General features: G+C 41.9%; 1 protein-coding gene across 4 annotated transcripts in view; it reads right to left on the reverse strand.

The window, feature by feature from the left end:
• The window catches only part of RHOBTB3 (Rho related BTB domain containing 3), a 30,331-nt gene extending 13,364 nt beyond the window's left edge, over positions 1 to 16,967 (reverse strand). The window contains exons 1-6 of one of the 4 annotated variants that reach the window (XM_090131216.1): positions 16,519 to 16,967; positions 16,156 to 16,372; positions 6,156 to 6,348; positions 4,234 to 4,385; positions 2,197 to 2,308; positions 1,063 to 1,407 (exon numbers count right to left, since the gene is read on the reverse strand). In XM_090131216.1, coding sequence (XP_089987342.1) covers positions 1,063 to 1,407; positions 2,197 to 2,308; positions 4,234 to 4,385; positions 6,156 to 6,348; positions 16,156 to 16,372; positions 16,519 to 16,520 — 1,021 coding nt within the window. In that variant the 5' untranslated portion in view covers positions 16,521 to 16,967. Of the gene's footprint in view, positions 1 to 1,062; positions 1,429 to 2,196; positions 2,309 to 4,233; positions 4,386 to 6,155; positions 6,349 to 16,155; positions 16,373 to 16,518 lie in introns of all 4 variants that reach the window. The other 3 variants (XM_090131215.1, XM_090131217.1, XM_031605293.2) reach the window with 3 other exon arrangements.
• Positions 16,968 to 17,584: the final 617 nt, after the last annotated feature.

Genomic DNA, 17,584 nt, shown 5'->3' on the forward strand with positions numbered 1-17,584 from the left:
TGTGATTCTGTGATCTCTCTTGCTTTCAGAATGGATTTCTGTGATTCCTCCCATCTCAACTATCACATATTGCAGGAAAGCATTCAATACAGAATGCTTCACTATGAGACTTCCATAGTATCTGAACTGCTTTATAGGTGCCTCAACCAGCAGTCGTGTTCTGAATACTGGTAACTTAAAAAAGCACATGGCTTTCAACAGATTTCTTTCTTTCTGGCTTTCAGAATCAAACTGGTGATACTCTATTATGTGTCTCAATAGCTTTCTTTCTAAGCTAAAAATTCCAAAAATTGGTCAGAGTTAAAATGGCCTTTTGATGGCTTGTGAAGGCTCCGAAGGCCTCAATTGCCAAAAAATTATTTGCAGTAAATAATATTATTGCCAAACCCCATTTGCAGTTCAGGTGGCAGTGGTCAAAGGAAAAATTACGAAAGCACAAATTTTATCCTTGTACACTTTGCTGTGGTAACTTTCAAAGACAGATGGAGTTTTTTGGCATCTTTCAATTGTCTGGATGGCTAATCTCATTTAGGTGAGACCACTGCCTAGATTTAATTGATAGGAAAATAAATGAAATAGAAGCGCTCTGCATTCAGACCAGTTATCATTGTTTTCTCTGGAGTACCACCATATATAGAAGAGAAAACAAGACAGTTTTACCTCTGTAACCCTGCATTGTCTTCTATGTGTTTAGAGTATGCAGTCAATCTAAATGTTTTCTAAAAATATTTAAAAACCCTGAAATGTGAAACTGTCACAAGTTCTAGATTTTATTGGTAAAGCTTTGAATATAATTGACGTTAGCTTGTGGAAATTGTTAAATAAAGTATTAAGCTTTGTTCGTTGGATCAGGAATGACAGCTAATTCAGTTTTGAAATTACACGTAGATAAAGGGCTTCTTTCATATTCAGTTGCTAGTAATCACAAGGGATAAAGTAGGTGCAGCAATACATGACCCAGTGACAGCTAAAGCACACTTCTTCAGTTAATGCACATGCTCCTGAGCAGGACATTTGCTGTAGCAGCAGAACTGAGCAGATGGGCCCATTTTCACAGGGTACCTGAGTAGATGAAGTGCAGGATGTCTGACAGACAGGAACAGAAGACAGAGTCCTTAACGACCACTCTGACGGGCGCACTGCATGGTGGCACACCATGAGGAGTGAGCAGCTCAGCCCCAGCTTCCACTGCAAACAGGCTCTGTGCTGTGTGCAGGATGGAGGGGTCGTGGATGTCCGCGGGACTCTTCACATCAAAGAGCAACATGAAGACGTGGCTCACCGAGCACAAGATGACCTTGTGAGCTTTCACCACTTTGCTGGAGTCTTCTGAGTAAAAGGCCACGTCTGCACACTGGCAGCAGAATAGCAAGTTGTGCAGGTCGGAGTCGTAGTGAGAGGCTTCACCTTTTAAAATAGGCATTTTTTCTGTGAGAGTGAAGAAGCAGTCTGTAAAATTGTGGCAATTATTGCCTACAGAATATTTTCTCCCCAGAAATCTGATCAAATCAAGGACAATTTTTGAAAAAAAAAATTGGTAAGAAAATATCTTACATGCAATTTCAATACACTTAGTAAATTGCTGCAACGGTGGAAATCTCCAGTAAAACATGTTTAGTAAAAGAAAATCTCCAAAGGCACTCAAGTTCAAAACAAACCTTGGCAGCCAATCCCAAATGTCATGATCACAGTGACTTTCTAGTAGGTACAAGAAAAGATAAATACATTCTGAAAGGTAAACACTTCTCAATAATTATTGCACTGGATATGTGCATCAGACGCTTGGAAACTAGATGCAGGAGCTCAACTGTAGCTGTACACACTTTTCCCTTGTTTATTTTCAGCAAATAAAAAAGTTACTTGCTGAAACCCTACAACAAAGCACTAGCTAATGACTGCCTTTTTTAATTTATCTGTAAATCTTTTACATAAAGGTTATATTAATATGTACATTCACCTTTTTTTGTCAAGTGTATGAGAAAATGACACCTATTTTTGTCTAAAATATATTAAAGTCCTCTACAACGTTGCACAGTTCTCCCCATAGTAATTAAACCAGCACTAAGCGACTGCCCATACAGAGCAACATAACCAGAATAGCTAATGACGGGTAGCACAGCTCAGAATAATTACCACAAAATGTTAATTGCTTAAAGAACACCACACACACAGCAGAGACCAGACATCGGCCAGCACCTGGCTGCTCCAGCTGAGGTGGCTGCACTCGATGGCACTTCTGGGTCTTTTTTCTTTTCTTCATTTTTTCAGATGACTTCTGATTCAAACTTTGGATCATAAAATATTCCAGCTAGAACATGAAGCATATTTTTAAGAAGTCCTATTAATTTAAGAACAAACTAGACATGTAACTAAGGACAATGAGTGGATGCTATACGGAGGACTGAATTGGCTGCCATTACAAATGGTTATCCAGGTTGCCTAGCACTTCTTTATCAGTATAATGTACCAAACTTAATTGGAATTGGCATAATTTAAAAGATTATTTATTCAAATGGCGGTGTTTTTTTCCCCTTGTATTTAATCACCTCAAAAAATGACAGGCATGAAGATAATTTATTAACTTCCAGTGGTTGCGAATTATACAATTACAGAGAATAATAAGACTTAGTGAGTAACAATCAGGAGCAAGTAATGGAAACAACAAAGCCATACATGAGCCCTTCAGCTTGCAACTAACCAGCACCACACAATGCCATAATGCGTATTAATCCACTAATTTTATGGGTTTTTTGTCCTCTTTTTCTAACTTTTAAAGAAAAACATAGAAAAAAACGTTTTGTTACTTGTTGACATTAACTACATCGTATATTTTATATGCAGTCTGAGGTGACTCCTCTTTACTCAGTGTGGCCCACGCAAACCAAGAGGTTGGACACCCTGCTGTAGTGTGCCTTCTGGAAAAATCATGTTACAATATGGTCTGTGTGAGCAAAGTTTGTTTTACCACAGCACACAGCAAACATGATCACTGCAATAAAATTGTACTTCAGGTGAAATGGTCCATTTTACAAGACCAAAGAGGTGTAAAGGTTGGCTTGGTTCTAGTTAAAGGAGGTGTTAAACACTTCTAGCATCCAAGGTGCACACAGTACATTATAAAAACCAGCGGACCTGCTTGGACAAGACGTAGAGAGGATTCCTTGTTTTTAACCAGAAATGAATGCATCCAATAAAAATTGACTAATTGATTTCAAATGACTATCAATCCCCATAGAAAAACACTGCATTATTACATCAATGACTATCATAAAGATCTTGTGAAATCACTATACCAAACAACTGCATTTTTTTCTCCAAACCCAAATGCTACCAGGGAAGTAAATAAAGATACATTTATTTTTAAAATGCTGTTTGAAACATCTCATAAAACTGAAAATTAAACATTCAGCTGAAATAATTTTGTGGAGAAGACAAATAAATCTGGAAGTTTGAAACGGCTTAGTGGATCTCCTTGCACCCAGAAGAATGAAAAAGGAAAATGCTGGTTATAGGTGAAGTGTATTTAACAAGCTTTTCAACTTCTGCCTCATTTGAGTTTAGTGTAGCTGACACTGGCTTCTGCTTGGGATTAAAATCACTGCATCATTAAAGCTGGAAAAGACCACAAAGATCACTAAGTCCAACCATCAGTCTATCCCTACCATGCCCACTAACTCTGTCTCTCTCTGTGCCAAATCCACACATGTATCGAACACCTCCGGGGACTGTGACTCCACCACCTCCCTGGGCAGTCTGTGCCAGTACACTGCCACTCTTTCTGAAAAGAAATTTTCCCTAACATCCAAACTGAACCTCCCCTGGTCAACTTGAGGCCGCTACCGCTTGTCCTATTGCTGATACCTGAGGGAAGAGGTTGACCCCCATCATTCTACAACCTCATTTCAGCGAGTTGTTCAGAGCAATACACCCCCACCCCAAGCCTCCTCTTCTCCAAACTGAACAATCCCAGTTCTTTCAGCCACTCCCCATAAGGCTTGAATGAGAACTGAGAGACCACAACAATATGCTAAAAAATCAGTCACTTTAGCGACCTTATCATTTTCATTTTACAAGCAGGACAACGGTGAGGGATCAAGAGACAACAGTTAAAAAAATAATAATCAGAACATCATAGAGTTATCAGGTTGGAAGGGACGTACGGAGGTGACCCACTGAGCTGCAGCTGTAGCCCAGGTCTGAGCTCAGTGTTGGGCTGAACTGTGCCACACTCACCACGCCTCCGAAGTATTTTTGTATGTAGAAATCATTGAGAGCATGCAGCTCCAGGTAGGTGGCTCCAAACTCCTTGGCCAGCTGGGCCCCTTCAGAGGTGGTGACGCAGCTCCTCCTGTCCAGAGTGCACAGCGGGCACGTACAGGGCACTGCTGGGAAACAGGGACGTGGGTGAGCCACTGCGCTCCAGCAATTGGAATACTTCCTAAAGAGTTGTAAAGGTGTTCTGCTCAGACGGTTACAAAGCGGGAAGTGGGAGCAGTTATTTTCTAGTAAGAAATCTATAATCATGGCTAAATGAACAACTTCTTTGTAATCAGTTCAAAATAGTTGCAAAATAGTACACAAAAAAACCCAGTTTATTCTACATTAGCATTGTTTTAAATGCCACTTACATTCAATTTAAATTCAGTGCAAGGCAGACTATTTGAGTAGGATGTTCTGAAATCTGCACAGAAGTCAAGCAGGGCCTTCAGAAACCTGGTTTGGATTGGGCCCTGTGTGTCCTTGTGTCCATATGCATTGTTCTGGCCTGCAGGCACTGCCATTCATTACTGTCACCCTCCAGCCTGTTGCGGTGCAACCTGTTCATTCAGCTCTCAGCTATGGAAAATTTTCCACTGGCTGTCCCAGCTGCTGTGAGCGCATACATGCAGCAGAGTATGGCTCATTTACATATATTTTGCATATTCCTTAATGCCAAGATAGGTGCTCTTGAAGACTATAAAAAAGCTGATTAAAATCTACTGGCCACCCAAGCGCAACTCTGCTTAACGCCTGTAAGAACTTACCTGTAAAAATGTGCATTCCTATACAATGCACGTGCTCTAGACTAGTTTCCACTGCTCTGACCCATGGATAGCATGCATTAACACAGTCTTTTTTATTTCTTTTGGCAGCAGTACTTGCTGCGACAAAGGATTAAGCTCTTAGTAATTGTGCAAGCAAGCTGCTGCGCTCACACATACTGCTCAGAAACAAAAGGGCTCTCTATGAGCCCAAGTGGGTCGCAGCCAGACCTCTCCCACGCTGAGCCTGTTCAAGGAGAGAGGCAGGGAAAAACTGGACAGGGAAAATGCCAGCAGCATTCTGCCAGGCTGGCAGGGACCTGTGCTTCAAATAGCAAGAACAGGTAAGAGAAGGAGCTGGGGAAGCCCAGCACTACCTCATCAAGACCTTGAATGGCAGGTTTATTACCTTGGTATAAATCAGAGCATAAAAACATCTTGTTACTGCTTGTGGTTTACTAGAGGCAATAACAATTACCCAGTTTTAGCTGTTACTGAGTTCCTTAAAAATCCTTTCTCCATCACTGAGTGAAAGGATATGCAAGTAGGTTCTGGCAAAACTGAACGTTCTGTCCACGGAGTACAAACCTGATGTTGTTTATAAATGTGCTCATAAATCTTATCCTTCACTCTTAGCAGGTGGGGTGCTCAGAAACACTTGTTCTAGTCAAACGTGCTAAGTAAGAGTAACTCAGGCTGACGTTTGGCATTCACCCCTCATAGGTAGCTGCAAGCTGACGCACTGAGTTTCATGGCCATGTGCTAGAGATACATGATACCTGCAGCGTGGACAGAAAGAGCAAGTAGCTATAGAGCTCATCTCATACGCTCAGACTCATGCCTCTTAAGCCCAAGTGATAGACTAAATCCCCATGTATGATGACTTCACAAAAAGAGTTGCTGCAGAGGTCAGGGCAGGATAGGAAGCCTTTTGTCATCGGGGTTAATTAAGCATAATGTTCCCGCCTACATGCCAGCCTACAGAACCACAGTACATAAGCATATTACTGTCATTCTGACAGACTAATTGTGTGTGTTAGAGACCTGGAAAAGCAATCAGCTTCTTGTGAAATTACTACATATCTCACTTCCAAATGGTATTTTAACTGTGACTTCAGCAGATCAAATACGTACCGTTTTTTCTTGCACCAACAGCAGAAATTATTACTGGAACTGAACAGTGGTTTAATGCCTTTTTTATCATTGGAACATAACTGTCCTTTAAGTCTTGAAATGAAGTCTTGTCATTGACAGAGTATTTAATCACAATAATATCAGCTCCTCCAATGAGACTGCGAGAGGTATACCAGTCACTGTCAAATATATCCTAAACAGAAAAAAAAAGATCAAGAATCCTCCTGGCCACAGATGAAAAGATGAACTATTCAACATTCTTTAATGTAAGATCTTAGTGGAGTACTTTCAAGCAATATTTTACTTTCCTATTTGAAGACATGCAAATAAGACCAGAATTGATACACCATAATTCTGTTGTTTGGAAAACAAGTTATTCTAATTGTGTTTGTCTAGGAGCACACTTTGCAAGAAGAAACACTGCTGTTATAGTTACTTAATTTTTACAAATGTTTGTATTACGGAAAAAAAAGTGGTAGAAATCTATATCTTTCAGTAGTAGAAATCTATTACTATAAATTTCATACAAAATCATTAATTATCAAAATATTTTACAGAGTTCTGTAGAGAGCACAATACTATAGGAACATTTCAATATAAATTTCATCATCGGAATTATTATCCACTTCATAAATACTTCCAAGTAGAAACAAGCATCAATATCTTCACTGAAAAGATATTAGTCACATAACTAACTTTCCTTCTTTGACTTCCCATTCAATTTGCTTTTATTCTGGGCTATTAGAGTAAGATTTACACTCTTAAAGTATTTTGTTCCCAATTAATTTCCAACTGTATTACATCTACATGTAATATGCAATGACTACTTTTATATTATTTATATATATATGTATTTATATATATATTTTATAATATATATATATTTATCATGTGCATGGCAACTGTAATTTCAAAATTTCTGCTTTATCTAGGGCTAGTTCAAAAATACCAGTAGGTTTTCACATATGCACAACTGAAAACTCTTGACAGAAAGAAATATGGAAATTATCCAGAGAACTGAGAATCAACTCAAAACCCAAAAATAGTAACTTCTTTCCAAACAGTTCTACACAGCATGAGGCCATCTTAGAAGGAAAGATGAACTTGAGAAAATGAATGGAAACAAGCAATGATGAAATATGGATGACGTGGAAGAGAGGAGTAAATTGGCACAAAAGAAGTGACAGTAGAACTGGACTCAGACTGAGGGTTGAGTGAGGGGGAAAATGAATATGAGTTCTGAAGAATGGGTCAGAGGCATAAAAACATTACAGTTAGGAACCAAAGACATTTATAGAAGATTACTAATATCAGTAGGTGAAGTGTCTTTCATAGTCAATATAGGTATTTTTGATCACTTCAAAAGAGGCACTGTTCCACATCTGTCTGAATAATTAATACTGTCCCAATAGTTAATAAGAAGAGATAGCACAAACTTGATGGAAGTCTCTAAATCAGCAAATATTTGTCTAGAAAGACCTTCAGACCCCATCTCATCCAAACCAAAAAGATCCAGATTGATACCCAGAATACACGTGCTTGAAAGTAAATATTGACACATTAACTTAAGTACCTCTGTAATAAGAATACTGTGTACAGTCCTTCCAGAAAATCAGCCAGATGAGCATTCACGGAACCTGATCACATTGCCAGGAATAAGAACAGGAATATTCAAAGGGCAGCTCTTACGCATTTTAGCTGATAAAGGTCTCAAGAGAAGCATTTCAGTAGGATTACATGAAATCAAAGGTTTAATGAAAAGTAAAACACAAACCAAAAAGCATTAGAGAATATTTAGCTATTACGTTTGAAAGACAGAAAGCATGCCTGTTGCTTAGCAACTTCCTTATACCTGTTTGTGTTCTAGCCCAGCACATTCGCACGTTTGTTCCTATGATATTGGGGATGACCAGTAATATCACCACTGACAACTTCGAGCACCCATGCACAAATACACAAGAATTACCAGTAAGCTTAAGCATCAATAATATAACATTTATGGAAACCTCCTGCTAAATGCAATAAGTGATTTTTACATGTTACATGTCTGTATAAGGTTTGTAGGTCTCTCTGTTTTTCAACAGAGCTAAACTTCTGATACAGTACGGTATCATTTCATATCATAAAGATTTTAGAAAGATTTATGAGGTTTTGTGAATACGAACTCAGAAATCCTTCCAAAGAAAGAATCAGCTCTGATCATAAGACTTAGCTTCAGCCTAAGCCTAGACCTGAGTTGCAGCACAGGAGCATCACTGCAAAGCACCCTGTGTCTCCAACCTGACACCAGCCTTGTCATTTCTGGACGTGACACAAGCTCTATAATACACACACTCTGCTCTGGCCTCTGCCCTTACCCCAGCTATCCAAAGAGACCATAGTCCAAGAAAAGATTGTCAAGAAACACCATCCATGCCCTAAATCCTACTACTGACAGCTCTAAGCCTCCTCTGGTTCATGAGAATCTCAACAGTGTATTTTGTACTTGACTTGTGTTTGGCTGTATTGTGTCATTAACATTATAGTAGCTTAAGAACTCAACATACAGCAAAAAAATACATACCCTTTTTCTTTTGAAGACAATGCTAATAAGGAAAACATCATAGATTGGATGACAAAAGAGCAAGGACAAGAAGACCTGGCCACTACTTTGTATGTAATGGGCTAAGAATCCTTTTGTACTTTTGTGTCTCCATCTCTGCAGCTGTGGCAGTATCCTTAAGGCAAGCACCTGTGCAGATGCATGAATATAGCCCTTTGTTGTTGAACTACTAGGAAAAAGGTCTTACGGAAACTTAGTGCAGGCTGTAGCAAGTTCTGCATGTGGCTGCATACTGCAGCAGGTTCATAGAGGTCCGTACTTTCGTCCACTACCCTGTGTCACCACTGTGTGTCTCTGCTAATCCTAAAAAGAAGTATTTTTAGCAACACTGACAAAGTTCTGGTGGGGATGGAATCCACTTTCCCAGGAAAAGAGCCAGCCCTGGGCATATGAAAGAAGGTAGAACAATGCTGGATGCACCAAACCAAAGCTTCATGACACCCAGTTTGAAATGTGTTGTGCAGTTTCCCTAAACTTTCACTCATGCCTCAAAGCCCACTCTTGAAAATGGATGTTATCTGTACAAACATAGCAGAGTAAGACACATACCCAAAGGTCTTGTTGCAATTATTTGCATTTTGCATCAAATGTAGAGTATTTCTTTCAGATTACTGCTGTCATGGCAGGGAAAATGCTTCCAAAATGTCTCTGACAAAACAAAGGGGTTTTTGCTCTATACAGCACTAGGACAGAGCATCTGGAGCTTTAGCCATGTTAAGCACTTCTTAGTTATCAGTTTTAGGAAAGTTTTAATATCAAAATTGCAGAGGAATTTCTTTAGATGGTAAGTTCAGGAATAACAATAACCAGGTTCTGTCTATGACACTCATGTAACAGATACTTCACACCTGCTCTTGGCACAATCTACTTCCCAAGACAGACATTCACAAAAAGAATAAGTGCATAGTCGAAGTTATTGCTCCAATAATATGACCTTAATAGTTATGGCCAGAGTTCTGCCGCTATTCCTTTTGGGACTTACTGGAAAAGAAGCTGCACTCCTCCCTTACATGCCTCCACTACGTACCTCTCTCACAAGATATTCTCTTCACTGGTGAATCATGCTTCTCAAGCAGTTACATTGAAAACAAAGCCTTTAGAGGCAATGAAGACGTGATTTTCCTGCAGAATCACATGGCTCCTGCAGAGGACAATAGTAGCTTTGTCATAAATAATGTATGAATGCCTTTATGGAATTGCAGTGAAATCCACTGTGCCCTTGCAGTGCCCACTCTCTTTCCACAAGTCCATGAGTACCTCACTGTCCACTCAGCCCTGGATAATCCACCACAACAGCAGTAGCAGGGCATGGGAGCCTGGCCATGGCTGAGTCCCATTCCCCTTGAGTTTTTCTGGGGTCCAAGATGGTTGTACCATGGCTGTTGGGAAGCTCACCTCTGTCTAGGATCATGGATTCACTCGACACTATCTGGGCCTTCTCTGCACTGTTCTCTCATAAAATGATGTAAGAATATTTGTAAAAAGTAAAAGTAGGGAAAAATAATTTACCATGTTTTGAACACTCACTGTAATCTGCCAACATCAGACAGAAAAGTTTAAAATTATAAAAGTTAACATACCAAAAAACAAAAAATAGCAAGTTATGGTTTTGTCCCAAAGCAGTAATAAGACTGTATTTTTAAAAACAATGAATAAAATTAAAAAGCAGATGGGGTTCCCTTGACTTTAGACATACAGAGGGCCAGCCAGCCAGCCTAGCCAGAAGGCTGAGCAAAAGGATATTGCTGCAAAGGAAAAGCCTGATAACTGCACCATGGATAACACCATGGAGATACGAAACCTCAAAAAATTCAAGGGAAAAAGAAAAGGAAGAAAAAGAAAAAAAAAAAAGAAGCAGAAAAATGTGCTAAAACTCATGAAAAGACATAGTGGAAAAGCAGTTTTCTGAAAAAAAAAAAATCAAAGGAGAGCTTTTTAAAATGGCAGTTAGCATATCTGTACAACAGTGAGTTGTACACTGGCTGGAAGTCTGCAGCCCTGTGGGTAGTACTGGCTGTCCTCAGGAGCAGGTGTAAGCACAGCACATTCCTCTGCAGGTGCATGGTCAAGCACAAAGCACTCCTCAAACTGCAGCTGCTCTGTTCTGTCCTTTCGGAAGCTACTTACTACAGGGAACACAGTGATGTCAGAGATTTAGATTCCAGAAATGGAGCATCTTTTATAAACTGGAGGAAGCAAGTTTCTGGAGGTATTGCTCCCTGAGGAAGAATAACAGGTCACTCAGAGAGGAAAAAAAAATATGAAAAGGGAGAGTACAACCCCTACCTGGAACTGAAATGCTCCAATGTCCTTGCAGTACTGCTCCAAACAACGGAAGAAAGAAAAAGTAATGCAGGCAAGGGGTGGACTCACACTGTCATTCATTCCTCTCTTTATTTTCCAACACCCTAATTCAGCAAATCAAAATATGAATTATAGTTTCTGTGCTATACTTTGCTCCGAAATTAATAAAGATTTACTTGCAGATTGTGGATGTCTGTGCTTTTCCTGCAGTTTTTACCTGTATACATGCAGCAGTATGACTAAACTCAATATAAAGTGGCAGAAGTTTCAAATCACAGACAAGCCAACTCACTTCCAATGACTGTAAAATCTAATACTACCACAGCTTCCTAAATAAAGCAACCTTTTCTAAAGCCAACCTGAAAATTTATTCCTTGCAAGTTTCTAACTCCAGTAATGAGGTTTACAAAAAATACATAAATAAATTAGAAAAGGTGTGACATCTAGTTCAGTGTGCTTTATGAGATCCCAGCTTGAGAATGCACTAGCAACTGACTGGTCACTAAAAATAAAATTTGCAGCAAGGGTGTTAGCATACACATGGTTTCTCTAGTTCTTCATCTTCCCTCTCCAGAAAGGGAGACCAGGTCCACATTTTTTGTCCAAATGTGTTCCAGCCGTATCAGTCTCTAAGTAATGGTCTTCTGGTGTATCTGTCCCTTGCACATAGAAGGTATCAGCAGTGGACACAGCAGGACACAAAGATACACCCAGCACCTGACAGATGGACATCATTGCCGTTTTGGAAGCAGTGACATTTTACTCCTAGATTTTGAAAAGTATGCTCCATTGCTATCTCTGAAGCCCCACGTCTCCTGCATGACCTGGGGGGATGGTGAGCACCCTCCCAAAAGCCCGCAGTGCTCTCCTGCACCCTGCAGCTGCCAACAGGGTACAGGTCTCCTCACAACATGCCGCTGCTGCTTTGCACATTTGTAAACACGATTTTGTCCTTGTGATTTTCTAAGAATGGTGATATCAAAGATTGCAGCACCCAGCACAGGCAGTGAACACGCTAAAAGTTCCTGCAGGGGCAAAACAGAAATACTGTGTGAAAAAAGCAACTCTAGCCTTCTATTAGACTAGGAATATTACTCCCCAGAGCCTGTCTGTAACACCTGACAGAAGTTACCTATGGATAACCATGCCCAAGAAGCTTTACTTCCTTGCTGGGCAGTTGGTTGCCACCTCCTGTCATCTAATACCACAGCCTCACCACTGAGCGCCACTCAACAGCAGACAAGGATAACCGTGCCACCACAGAGATGATGCTCATTGCACAATCCAGATCTCTCATGTTTCTCCAGCCAAGCAGGACTTCAGTAGCTATTGAAAGACCCTGACACAACTCAACCCATTCAAAGAGATTTATGGAATGCAACAATATGCCAAGAGTTCAACCAACCTCACCTGGGCTTTTGACTCCCAAAGGAGTTAGAGATGTGCACATGCCTGCAGACATCACAGAGATGTGGTGGGATGTGTCCCACAACTGGAGCACTATAATGGAAGCATACAGGATCTTCAGGATGGACAGACAGTGGAGACAATGCATTGCCACTCTCTGTGTCACTGACCAACTGAAGCATATGGAAGTCTGCCTGAGGAGCAGACAGTAGTTAATGGATTAGAATTAAGGGGAGAGCAGAAACAATTCACGTTACAGTGGGGGTCTACTATAGGCCACCTGATGAGGAAGACTGAGCAAATGAAGCCCTCTGTAGACAGACAGGAGTCTTGTCATCTCTGAGTGACAGAGGGCTCAGTGAGGAGAGGTGCAGTGAGGAACTTCATTCTCATCAACAAGAAGAGAAGCTTGTGGGGACTGTGTAGTTTGAATGCTGTCCTGGCTGTAGTGACCATGAGATGGTGGAGTTCAGGGCAGTCAGGAAGGCTCACAGCAAGCTCACTGCTCTGCACTTCAGGAGAGAAGGCTTTTGCCTCTTCAGAGAACTGCTCATTGGGGTACAGTGGGATAAAGTCCTTCAGGAAAGAGATTTCCAAGACAGGTAGTTTATACCTAAGGATCACCTCCTCCAAGCTCAAGAGCAATGCATCCCAACAAAGAGGAATGGCAAAAAGGCCAGTAGGCTTGCAACAAGGAGCTCCTGGCCAAACTCAAACACAAAAGGAAGGCCTACAGAGAATGAATAACATGGGAGGAATACAAAGATATTGCCATAGCAGTCAGGGATCAAGCTAAATCTGGGCAAGGATGTAGAAGGCAACAAGGAGGGCTTATTTAAGTATGTCTGTGATAAAAGCAAGACTGGGGAAAATGTGGGTCCTGTAGGAAACAGGAGACCTTGTTACTTGTAATACGGAGGCTGAAGTCCTCGGCCAATTTTTTTTCCATCTTCCCAGGCAAGTGTTCAAGTGACATCATCCCTCCAAAGGAAGGGACTGGGAGCATGAAATACTGTCCACTGTACAAGAAGATCAGGTTCAAAACCACCTTAGGAATCTGAAGGTGCACAGGGTGATGAGATGCATCTGTGGGCCATGAGGGAACTGGGAGGTAAAGTTGCTAAGCCACTATCCATCATATTTGAGAAACTGTGGCAAAGGAGTTCCCACTGATGGGGAAAGGGGAAAAACTATCCCCATTTTTAAAAAGAGAAAAAGAAAGACCCAGGGAACAGAGACCATTTAATTCCATCTCTGTGTTTAGCAAGACAATGGAGCAGATCCTCCTGAAAATTATGATAAGGAATACAGAGAACGGAGAGCTGTTTACAGCCAGCATGGCTTCTCTAAGGGCAAATCATGCCTGACTAATTTAGTGACCTTCTACAATGGGGTCCCCAGCACAAGAAAGACACAGAGCTGCTGGAAAGGCTCCAGAGGAGGACTGGACAACCTCTCCTATGAAGAAAGGCCAAGGGAGCTGGGCTTGTTCAGCCTGGAGTAGAGAATGCTCCAGAGAGATCTCACTGCAGCCTTCCAGTACTTCAGGGGAACTTACAAACAGGAAGGAAATACACTTTTTACATGATCTAATATGACAATTTTAAACGAAAAGAGGGGAGATGGAGGTTAGATGTTAGGAAGAAATTCTTCACTGAGAGAGTGGTAAGGCATTGCCCAAAGAAGCTGTGGGTGCCCCACCCCTGGAGGCACTGGGTGGAAGCCCAGGTTGGATGGGGCCCTGAACTGGTAGGTGGCAGCCCTTCCCATGGCTGGGGGTTGGGCTGGATAGGCTTTAAGGTCCATTCCAACCCAACGCATTCTGTGACTCCATGATTATACCAAAATCTGTCTCACAAAAGAACCCATAAGAAAACTTTGTAAATTGTACCTATGATGCTTTTTCAGACTGCAAATTGAACTGAGGAGTGCGGAGGGCAAAGGCAACTTGCCACCCTTTAATTTGCAGACTCATGGCAAACCAGTGTATTCGCTTGCTTAGTTTATGTCTAGTGCTAGCTTTCCTTAGCTATGTGGATTTAATCTAAATAAAATACAAATCTAGGTAAAATGGAAGTTAATTTCAAATAACAGAGATGGAAACAATACAAAGCCTACCATCCCACTACCTTGAAGCATCAGTAACACATAGGAAATAAGAATCCCTTTCCACAAAGAATATGAAGTGTTAGTAACAACCATTCTTGTGGGACCATCAGTCATTGTTCTCAGCTGTAGTGCAGTATGTCTCAGGCTACGAAAAGAACAATCCTGCAAGGACTACAGTGATGTTAACAAACCTCAAGAATCCAGACTATGAATAGCAATCCAGTTCTGCTGAATCCTAACAAGCAAACAGCTTCACTCAAAACCAAAATCCTCCCAAGGAGTGCAGTCCAACTATCTGAAATGTCTTTGGCTAAGTGAAGAATGCCTATTGTTCCTCACTGCTCCCCACATCCAGCTCCTTTAGCTGAAAAAGGGAAAAACAAGAGGCCAATCCTCAAAAACACAATACCATAGACAACGAGATAGCTTTTCTATGCCCAAAGTGATAATGTTTCCAGAAATGAAGAATCTTGTTCTCTGGAATGTCAAATGCACATAAACCAACACAAAAACATGAAAACTGCATCTTAAAACTAGGCCTACATGTATTTCCTGTTCTACCTTTCTCCAGCTATCACTGTCCCCTTCCAACCTCCCTTACTGATCTCCCTTGACATCTCCTGTGAAGTCCCACAGCAACAAATAATATCCAGTAGCTTTCACTCATTGCTGTGCTCCAATGAACCAAACAAACCAATGACACACATGTGACATGCAGCTTCAAAGATTAAAAACAGAGTCCTCAATTCCATTTGGCATCTGTAAGTGATTTAAAAAAAAAGAATCATACAGCAGGTTGATGGTTAAATCAAATAATTCAGTTTTCAGATTACAACCTCCTAAACATGAATTTCTGCAACTTTTGGGATTCCTGTAGATTTCAAAACAAATTTCCCTTGCAGGGCTGAATAATTACGGGTCTGATTATTGTCTCAGAATTTTAATTCGTTAAAGCTGTTAATATTTTTTTTTAAAGGTAACAAACTAGTCATTAAATGTTTTATTAGAGATTGCCAGTGTCATTTCTTGCATAATCGTTGGTCTGTTCATATTTGCAGTTATGTTGCTTACTAACAAGAGTCCCAATAACATGGTCCAGTGCTAGAACTCTTTTTATTTACCTTCCAATGTAAGAAATAATGTTAAGACATGATCATAATAGAATTAAAATGACTCGATGCAGTGTATTTTACAAGAGGACAAATAATAGAATATGTCATTTTTCGAAGCTGGAAAATTGTATGCCTTTCCAGTTTTACAGGAAAATAATATATGTTTTATTTTACTGTTGTTGATAAATATGTTGAGAGAGTTTTTATGATGCAGCAGTATTCTTGTTTATCTGCGGATTATTTCCAATGAAGCTTTTAGCAAACAGCCTGCTTGAAAATACCACCTCCCGCCTCGTCAACGAGAAACTTTCTGCCACGATTCCCAGAGACTACAACACTCTTTGGTTACATTTTAGATGAAAACGTGGTTAAAATCGCGGGGTAACTGAAAGCCGAAATTTTTCTATTTGATCGAAGCAGCCTGCCCCGCTGGGTGCAGCTGCATGGATCCCAGCGGATCTCTTACCCAGAGCGGGCAGTCGTGCACGACCAGCCTGACATTGCCGAAGACGCAGGCTTGGTACTCGGTGGTGACGGGGCTCCTGGAGTGCTCGGCGGACGGGCTGCTGTCGATCTCGGAAATGAGAGCGCTCCTCCTGAGATAGCTCCACATCAGACTCGACTGCTGGCTGTCTTCAGAAAGCACGTCTCTCTCGTTCCCAAAAGCTACAATATTGACTGACCTGGAACAAAAACAATGAAAGACCAAGGACAGGGGCGAGAAAGAGCAAAACAAATCATTTAAATCAAAACCAACACATCAGTCCTTCCGAATCCTCTTCCTTAGCTCGGCGTTAGCACTCCCGGTAACCAGCAGCAGAGTACGTACATGATCTCGGATCCAGCGGGGCGAAGCGGAGAAGAGGAGCGCTGCTGCTGACACTACCAGCCCCCAGCCCGCTCGGCCGCCCGCTGCTCCATGCCCGGGATTACGGATGCGACGTCCGGGAATCTCGCAACATGTCCCCGCTGCGTGCGGATGCCCGGCTCCGCGCTGCCGCTCCAGCCGCCGGGATGCAGCGATGCACGGTGGGAGCAGCAATTGCAGCGGTTGCAGCAGCAGAGCAAGCAGCAGCAGCTCCTGCCGCACCGACCCGCGGCTGGAGCCGACCCCCACACGTACGCCGAGCGCCGGCCGCTCGGTCACGGCCATGCATCCTGACGTCAGCCAGCCGGAGCAGGGCAGACGCAGTGGGGAGAGCGAGCTGACGTTGTGCGGGCCGGTGGAGCGCTGAGCGGCCGCGGCGGGCACCGAGAACAGCGCGGGGCTGCAGCGGGGCACTCTGCGGTCCTGACCTCCTGCGTCGGGCCGGAGGGTGTGCAGGACAGAGCAGTGAGGAGGTTTGGTCTTGCCCTGCTCGTTGGAGTCAATTAACACTGGGATGGTGGTTTCTTAAATGCCCTTGCAGATTTTCCAGCGTTATCGTGCTGTTTAAAACACTCTTTTTGGAGCCCAGGGTGCTCCGAATATAATGCCTCCTATTTGTTTCCGTGGAAACTAAAACACAGGGTAAAATAACACAACTTGACAGAGAAAGCTCTTTGCTACAAAACTATTTTTCTGCATAGTCACCACCATTGGGCAATTCACGTGGATGAGCTGATTAATACACCCTTCATTTTATGGTGTGACAGCTGTACGTGGCCATCCTGAATGTGGCTTGTCTTTCACATCGTAGGTGCTGCTGCTGGAATGCACTACCCATCCCTCACTGTGCTCCATCCACTGTTTGGTCTCTATCAACGTTCAGCAAGCATCAGCAAATGTCAGTGGGTGCCATTGTTTCTTCATGAAGCAATTCAGTGACACAAACTTCATACACTTCTATGTCAGACACCGTTCTGTCAGACTGCCCCTCTGCTGCCATCTGTCACACAGCAACAAAATGTAATGG

The sequence above is a fragment of the Phasianus colchicus genome, chromosome Z, assembly GCF_987193195.1.
Source record: "Phasianus colchicus chromosome Z, bPhaCol1.hap1.1, whole genome shotgun sequence".
NCBI classification, from domain to species: domain Eukaryota; kingdom Metazoa; phylum Chordata; class Aves; order Galliformes; family Phasianidae; genus Phasianus; species Phasianus colchicus.